Source organism: Saccostrea cucullata, unplaced genomic scaffold, assembly GCF_032062105.1.
Source record: "Saccostrea cucullata isolate Sc308-1 unplaced genomic scaffold, CSIRO_AGI_Scuc_v1 ctg2292, whole genome shotgun sequence".
Lineage (NCBI taxonomy): Eukaryota > Metazoa > Mollusca > Bivalvia > Ostreida > Ostreidae > Saccostrea > Saccostrea cuccullata.
Genome location: NW_026920776.1, coordinates 89285 through 97500, shown reverse-complemented (window position 1 = coordinate 97500; position 8216 = coordinate 89285). Strand labels below are relative to the sequence as shown.

Sequence of the window (8216 nt, the reverse complement as noted above, 5' to 3'; positions counted from 1 at the left end):
AAATCTTCTTCTCAAGAACCGCTAGGCCAGGAAAGCTGAAATTTATGTGGAAGCATCTTTGGGTAGTGTAGATATTAAATTGTTAAAATCATGACCCCGGGGGGTAGGGCGGGGCCACAATAGGGAATCCAAGTTTTACATAGAAATTTATTGAACAAATCTTTAAAATTCTTCTTTTCAAGAACTACTAGGCCAGCAAAGCTGAAACTTATGTGGAAGCATCCTTGAGTAGTGTAGATATTACTTCCTTAAAATCCTGACCTTCGGGTGTAGGGTGGGGCCACAGTGGGGAATCCAAGTTTTACATAGAAATATATATAGAACAAATCTTTTTAAAAGATTTGCATCACCTAAGTTACTCAGGTGAGCGATGTGGCCCATGGGCATCTTGTCTTAATTGTGTTCGTACAGGTAGCACTTAGTGCCAGAACAGATGCCTCCGGAAAATATGACCGTATTTCTCCAATGTGTCGAAACCACCTTCTGAAGACCTTTTCTTCTTTTTCTGCTCCTAGACCACCCCTAAATTTGAAATAAGAGTTTTTAAATGTTTTAATTACAGAATTTCCTTTTTTTTTAATACTTGCTGGTGTTAATATGAACATGAAAATTTAATTAAATTTTTAAAAGAAATAGACTTCCTGAGGCCTAGGAGAACCTAAATTTTACCAAACTTAAACATCAATGCTTATGCTTTTACTCCTCCTTATCCTAATTATAAAATTATATTTTATTTAAGATAAATAGAAAAGACTTGCCAGGTGGCTACTGTATGGAATTCATCAACTACAACTGCAGTTACATGCAGTTTTTGAAGGGTCTGTCTCCAACGGCTATCTCCAACCAAGGACTCTGGTGATGCATAGATTATGTCAATTTTTCCAGCTTCTTTCAAGTCATCTGTCTCTTTGTCTTTGCCTATAACAATCATTAAATAGTTAATTCAGTAGCCATTAATGATAATAGCACCACCAAGAGCCAAAAATAGGCCCTATTTTTCTTTATTAATGTATTAGGTCCTCTTGCCATTTTAGCACTGTGTGTTCATGTAAAATAAACTAATAACCTTTACATTTACATTGGCAGTGTAATAATTAGGTACCTGATAATGTCCTGCTGACCTGACTGCATGCATAGTCAGTAAATTTAACTGTTAAACCGACTGCACCTCAATGGACTTAAACAAGTCTGGCACAATATTTATATCTATATCCATTTACATCTATAGACATGTAGTGTGAAAAACTATTTAGCTTTAGAAAGCTTTACAATTTTGCTATATTTAATAAGCTGTTCAACTTATTCAAATATGAAAAAATGCAAATAAGTGAGAGAAAAATTGTCAGGGTCAACATGATCATTGCCCATCAATCATACACAGCAATAAGATGTAATTATACTAATTATTGTCTCAACACATATCATTAAGTTTACATAGATTTTTTTCCATATTAAAAGCTGCTGAATACTGCACTGTAATAAATGTTCAAGAATCAAGATTCAAATATACTATTTTTACTTGGTAACAGAACTTTTTACACGACAATACGCCTAGCGGTAATCAGAATTTAAAGACAAACCTTTAAAAGCTGCCGTAATCAGTCCAAGAGAAGAGTGCTTGTTGACCTGATCCTGCACTAACGAAACAAGAGGGCAACAAACGATAACTTTCCCAAAGCTCTCGTCGTCTTCCAAGGCTCTCTTAACTGGCAAATACATTTGAAATGGAAGTGATTTTCCGAAGCCGGTTGGTAACACCGAAACACAGTTCTCTATTTTCGATTAAATATTTCAAAATTAATTTCTGTTCGTTCTTAATGGACTTAATATCGATTCTTTTTAAAACTTCTTGCACTACTCTCTCAAATTCCGCCATTTTTCTTCATACAACGAACTTCATTTACAACGGCTTATCTGATTGGTTGAAAATCTGACGCAACATGCAAATACAATGTTCACCAGAACATGACCTCTAATTGGGAGTTATCAGATCCTCTATGCGATAGCGTAAATAGAGGTCTGGCTTTAGTCAGATTGGCAGATGTTATACAAAAAGATGTAATCATAGCTGTTTATACAGATGATGAAGGAGATTATTATTTAGTGCAGTGATTACAGGGGGAAAGAACGCTTGAAGAGACAGCCAAAGGTGACTGGGAAAACAACTATGTGTACTGTTTGGAAAACAGTAAGTATAACCAAGTCACAGTCTGATGTTCAGAATTCTTTAATCAGTTGCATATGTGTGAATGTGGTAAAGAGCTGAAAAAATACATAACAAAAAACATAAGTACATATGACAATCAAGACACAAAAGAAAATTCAAATTCATATCAAAATAATTCACATAATAACCTCACTTTAATACAATAATACTGAGACAATGAAATGTAATTTAAGGCATGGTGCCTAGCCAGGGAAATAACCACAAAAATAGGACGTAATTAAAATATTAATATAATGTACACCATGGGAAAAAATAGTTAGTCTAAATAAATCAGTTATTAAAGAAATAAGATTAACTCACTGTAAACACGAGAAAATATGGCGGTCTTTATAAAGTAGCATGGCAAACTATTTTACAAGATAAATAACCATGCGTGCTGAAAATGCTATTGCAACATACACTTATGAAAACATGATGTATAAATAACTTACATTTTGCGAGGACATAGATGGAACAAAGTAGCAGAGGTATACTGCACAAAACATAAATGCGGCGGGACCGCTCCACGTTGGGTCAACGCAGGTCAAGAATACAAGAACACAGGAGAGTTACACTAAAGAGCAATAACTCCTAACATTATCAGTAAACACAGGAAAGACAACTCTCCGTTCCACTACACAATGATGCTGATCTACAAGTTATTGAAGGACTTTATCTTGGAAAAATACAGGGAGATTATCTTAATTAAAACCTTATCAAAAAAGAAATGTGCTTATTCCATCTATAGCTGTTCGTTACATCTGTCTTTAAATGAAATCAAGGTACGGAAAAATATCGCTATCTCAAGACATGCACGAAGATATTTTGAGATCCTGTGAACTCGCAATCCCATAAAGACTATCTAACATTGATTGTAGCCTTTTATTCTATTTTGATAAGTTTTACATGTAATAATTCATGTGCTACAAACATAACGTCAAATAAAAATGTCACAACAAAGTTATAATGCATACTTTTTACGGAACATCAATATATAGCAACACCGTGCGTAACAACAGAATGATCCTTAATGAACTCTCTTTTTATGGCAAGATTGCAATAAGACAATAACTGAACAAGTAGATTTTAATACAATTTTACAGAATTTTCCATTTTCATCGAGCTTATCTACATCAAAAATGATCCTGGACTGATCCATGATAACAACAACAACATAACGGGTAACGAGCAGAGTCAACGTGAAGATGACAGACCAATTAACCGACAAGAAATTTAACAAGAAATGGATATCTGAAAAGCGTAGAAAACTATGCTTACAAAATCAAGCGGAACGGTCGGATTTTGAAACCGATTCCGGATCATTACCCCGATGCTCAAATACTAGTGTTATGCAAAATACTAGTTCATCTGAAGGAATGCATGATGCACCTGCACCAAACTATCAGTCAGCTTGTGACATTGCACCATCTGATGATGATAACAATGACAGAATAGATCTAAATTTCGCCGCATATATTTCATCTTCTGATGGGGAATCCGATTTCAGTGATGGTCAAAGTGCAGTGGTAGATGCACTTAGAGAATGGGTTAATTTGAACAGAGTTAAGGCAAGTACAGTATACGTAGATGATCTGCTTAAAAAATTGAGAAAAACTGTAACTCTAAACATTCCAGCTTTTTCGCGCACACTTCTGAGAACACCAAGGCACGTTGACCTACAAAAAATATCAGACATGGAATAATTCCACTTTGGGCTTGAATTAATGATTTTTAATAAATTAAAGAAATATGCCCAAACGGACATTGAGGCGCTTAATGATGAATTAATCCTATCTCTAAATATTGATAGATTACCTTTGTTTAAAAGCAGCAAAACAACCATGTGGCCTGTATTAGGACTCATTTGCAATTTAAAACCTGCAAAAGCCTTCCCTATAACATTGACTGTTGGTACTTCAAAACCATCGAACTTAGAGTTCTTGAATGAAACTATTATTGACCTAAATAATTTAATAACGAATGGAATAAACATCAATGAAGAACATCTTAAAATTAAAATCATGTGTATAATTTGTGATGCACCAGCAAAAGCATTTGTAAAGTGTGTCAAACAGTATTCTGGGTATGTCAAATGTGACAAATATGAGCAGCGTGGGCAGTATATTGGACGTATGACCTACCCGGTCATAGATAATCTCATTTACAGAACAAATGCATCATTTTTGAACCAAACACAAGAAGAGCATCATAAACAAGATGTCCGATCTCGATTTCTATACCTACCAATAGATATGATACAAGGTTTTCCAGTGGATTACATGCATCAAGTGTGTCTTGGTGTAATGAAAAAGCTTTTAACTTGGATGCGGGGTCCAAGAGCAAATAATCGGTTGTCTAGTGGCAAAATTTCTCAGATTAGCACTAAACTTGTGTCATTGGCACATTATGTATCCCGAGAAATTGCCAGAAAACCAAGAAGTCTTGAGGAAGTTGATAAATGGAAAGCTACCGAATTCCGTCAGTTCCTTCTATATACAGGGCAATTTGCTTTAAAAGGCATAATATGTACAGAAAGTTTATGTGTCTTTGCGTAGCGATAACAATTCTTTTAAATGAAGATCTTGTTTCGAATTACTCAGATTATGCGCATCGCCGACTGTGATACTTTGTACGAAATTGTCGCAGGTTGTATGGAGAGGAATTTTGCGTGTATAATATACACAGTCTCTTGCATTTACAAACAGAAGCTGATGCATTTGGATCATTAGAGAACTGTGCTGCATGGCCCTTTGAAAATTATATGCAGCAGTTGAAAAGAAAAGTTCGAGGTGGGAATAATCCGGCAGCCCAATTAGTTAAAAGAATATTTGAGTCCATGGAAACTGATGTCATCCCAGATCAGAAAAAAGTGATAAACATTATGCATAAAAGACCAAACAATGTATACAGAACAGAAAGGAAGAAATACTGCGAAGTAATCCGGCCTGTTAATAGAGAGAAAAAAAGCTTTTCTCTGTCGAGTCTACTATTCGTCATAATGTTCCTTCACTTATCCATGCGATTCTTACATCATTGGTCATGCATAATTCTCTCACCGAGATTACACCATAAAAACAATTGAAGCAGATAAGCTAATAACAAGATGTCTGAAAATACCCTCTCAGCATGACAATAAATTTGTGTTTATTCCACTGCAACACAACTTTCAAGTATAGGTTACCACCAATAAAACAAGAGCTATCCCGATGGTGCAGTTTAATACATGGTATGCATATTAAAAATTGTAACTTAAGATTAAATTATTTGAATTAAAATTGAAGATAAAATAAAACTAAATGCCCATCTAATATATCTGCATGAATGAAATGTCATAACTGTACGTTAACATTTAACACGTACTCACTTAAAATCACAATTACTAGCACTGAAAGAAAATATCTTGCATTTCGAAACAAACTAACATATAAATGCTAATTACTAACAAAAATAAATCCAAGATAAATACCAAAATGATGAAGGTATTTCCCTACTTAAACTTTCAGCAAATAATTATTTAGAATATTTTTTTTTTATTTTAGATTGCCCACGAATCATGTTTGCAGATGTACATTTTGTGGATGATGAAAGTGTAGAAAAGCCTGGATTTTAATTCATCGTCGGGAATTGTAAACATTGTGATTTTTGTGTATCTACAGCCCTTTTTTCAAAAATTCGTTTAAGATTTTCAGTTATGGTTCTCTTGAGATAAATCTTAAGTCAGTTTACAAAACACACTCGTTCGTAAAAAATATTCGTACAATAATACTTGCGATTTTAGTCTATGAGCACACTAACGATTTTACTTTGGAAATAAAACTTGATTTGAAACTTTTTCGTTTCTTTTGCACATGATACGTATTTCCTTGTTGGTATGGACATCAATTAGGAAAAGAAAACCATGAACATGTATAGTATTGAAATTGAATTTCAAACAGATGAGAAACAGAGAAAGCTGTAGTCCTCTCTGACAGTAAAGGAAATTCCATGTAAATTCCAATTCACCTTTGATTTATTTAAATTAGAAATAATAAATATAATGCTGTACGCTCCAAACACGAAATTTGCATACGTACAGTATGTATAACTAAATCCTATTTTAGACGTTAATTGACGTCAAATATACCATGTTCATCAAAGTTTCGCGTTGTTACGTCACTTGTAACTAAACCTCTCTAATAATAATCTATTGTAAACGTATACATGATATTACCAGCGGTGTCGAAGCCACCAGAGAGGCCACACATACTCGGCCGCCCTTCAAAGGTGTCCAGAACCAACTGCTCACTGGCACTTGGGGAAGGTGGTCTTTTCCCCCCTCCTGTCTTTGGTGTTATCGCAGCACTTCTTTTCTCTTTAGCTACAATATAATTGACTCTCTATCACATCTTTGTACATAATTCTACACACAGATTTAGACTATTCTACTATTTAAATCTCTATTGATTTAAGAACATGTACAGTGTTGGTGCAAAACATGACTTTTCAAATAAATTTGATTTCTCAAATGAATTTATGTTCTCTCACTAAAATTAAAAAAAAATCAGCATATTTAAAATTCATAAAAGAGCAGGATTTGTTTGTAAAACACAACGTATGGCAAGGATTGAAGCAATCTAATTAAAATTAGATGTTAGATCCGCTCGTATATCTGCTATACTTGTGTATGTTATCTATAATTTTAATTAGATTGGGGTTGAAGTTTCCCAAATAAAAGTCATCCATTGTAGTAGCTTCTGTTCAATGTGAAAATGACTTTTGATTTTTGATTATGACCAAGTTACACTTTTACATTGTTCAACTTTTATGACTTATCATGTAAATAATATTATTTGTACAATGTGCTACCTGACTGACTGTCTTAAAAGCTATATGAAATACAAGTAAATTTAAACATTAATTATATGTAAAAATATATGTGAATCAACAATCTTGTCCTTGTAATTACAGATCAATGTAAAATAAATGCCCCCATTGCCAGAACTAATTGAATCAGAAATAAAATTTTATTTAGAATTTGAATTTTACAAACATGAGCTCTGTAGAGCTTTTGGCCAATAGAGCTTGTTAAATGTAATTTTTCATCAAAATAAGTGTCGTATTCTGTATTCATTAAACCCTGTTTAAGAAATCAGAGATGCATTAGCACATATCATACCTTTCTGTTTTATATTCTGGTATTTTTTCGTTATTTCTATGATGTTCCTCCTGGAAGATGAAGGATTGCCACTGAAAAATAAAAATATATTATTCAAACATGTACTTGAATATTTAATATGAAAATGTACATTTTTAAGATAAGTGATTATAATGGATGGTAATAAACCTATTAAGATGAATAAATTGTTCACTTTGATAACTCAAACTACCATGTCTCACCATATGAAATATATTAGGCCCCTTATTAATAAAATATCTACATGCACCTGCACATTTTTTCAACAGAAAGAGTCGCTGTACGTAATCCCTCAATATTTTAAAAATTTGACAAACTTCAACAGAAAGAGTCGCTGTACGTAATGCCTCAATACTTTAAAAATTTGACAATCATTTACTGCATATCTAAGTTAATTTCGGAAGTAAAAGGAAATTATAAATAGGTTTACTCACGCATTCACAAGATCAGGCTTTGGTCTTGTCCACTACGGTCCTGCCTGGACACCCCAGTTTCCCAAACAAAAGCTGTTCCCGCTTCTGGACTTCTTCTACAAGAACAACTTCATCTCGAGGAGCCCAGTTGCTCTTTCTGGCACGTTTACTTTCTTCTTCTCTTCCTTCCCGCTGCCCTTCCGCCATCGTCGCAGGTTGTTGTCAATGTAAGCAGACGATAAAGTTTCGTACCTTTACGCATTGAAGAGTTCCTCGAAGTCGCGGATCTAAGTTTCGTGCGAAGTGGTGTGGTGATTTCCCCTCAAACGTGGTAAACACTACACAGCGTTTTATTTGTTTATGAAAAGATATTTATTTATCTCAGACTAATATATAAGTGGTTTTTCTACCTTCATGCTGAAGA

The 8216-nt window shown here is 34.0% G+C and overlaps 2 protein-coding genes across 2 annotated transcripts in view; both read right to left on the bottom strand.

The window, feature by feature from the left end:
• Nucleotides 1–1719, bottom strand: part of LOC134257595 (ATP-dependent DNA helicase Q1-like) — a 5973-nt gene extending 4254 nt beyond the window's left edge. Inside the window, exons 1-3 of the mRNA XM_062740187.1 lie at nt 1581–1719; nt 759–918; nt 410–522 (exon numbers count right to left, since the gene is read on the bottom strand). Coding sequence (XP_062596171.1) covers nt 410–522; nt 759–918; nt 1581–1719 — 412 coding nt within the window. The remainder of the gene's footprint in view (nt 1–409; nt 523–758; nt 919–1580) is intronic.
• Nucleotides 1720–6378: 4659 nt separating this feature from the next.
• On the bottom strand, nt 6379–7999 carry LOC134257583 (uncharacterized). The gene is made up of 3 exons (XM_062740180.1): nt 7827–7999; nt 7362–7456; nt 6379–6563 (listed from the first exon to the last, which is right to left on the bottom strand). The coding sequence occupies exons 1-3, from the start codon at nt 7997–7999 to the stop codon at nt 6379–6381; spliced, it is 453 nt and encodes a 150-aa protein (XP_062596164.1).
• Nucleotides 8000–8216: the final 217 nt, after the last annotated feature.

Bases quoted from the DNA above. Each gene is read 5' to 3' on its own strand.
- LOC134257583 (XM_062740180.1), bottom strand. From the start codon at position 7,999: ATGGCGGAAGGGCAGCGGGAAGGAAGAGAAGAAGAAAGTAAACGTGCC. The intron at 7,457-7,826 runs ATCTTGTGAATG...AAGTACATGTTT, and splicing joins GTGGACAAGACCAAAGCCTG to GAATAATATATTTTTATTTT. The intron at 6,564-7,361 runs GTATGATATGTG...ATTATATTGTAG, and splicing joins CCAGAATATAAAACAGAAAG to CTAAAGAGAAAAGAAGTGCT.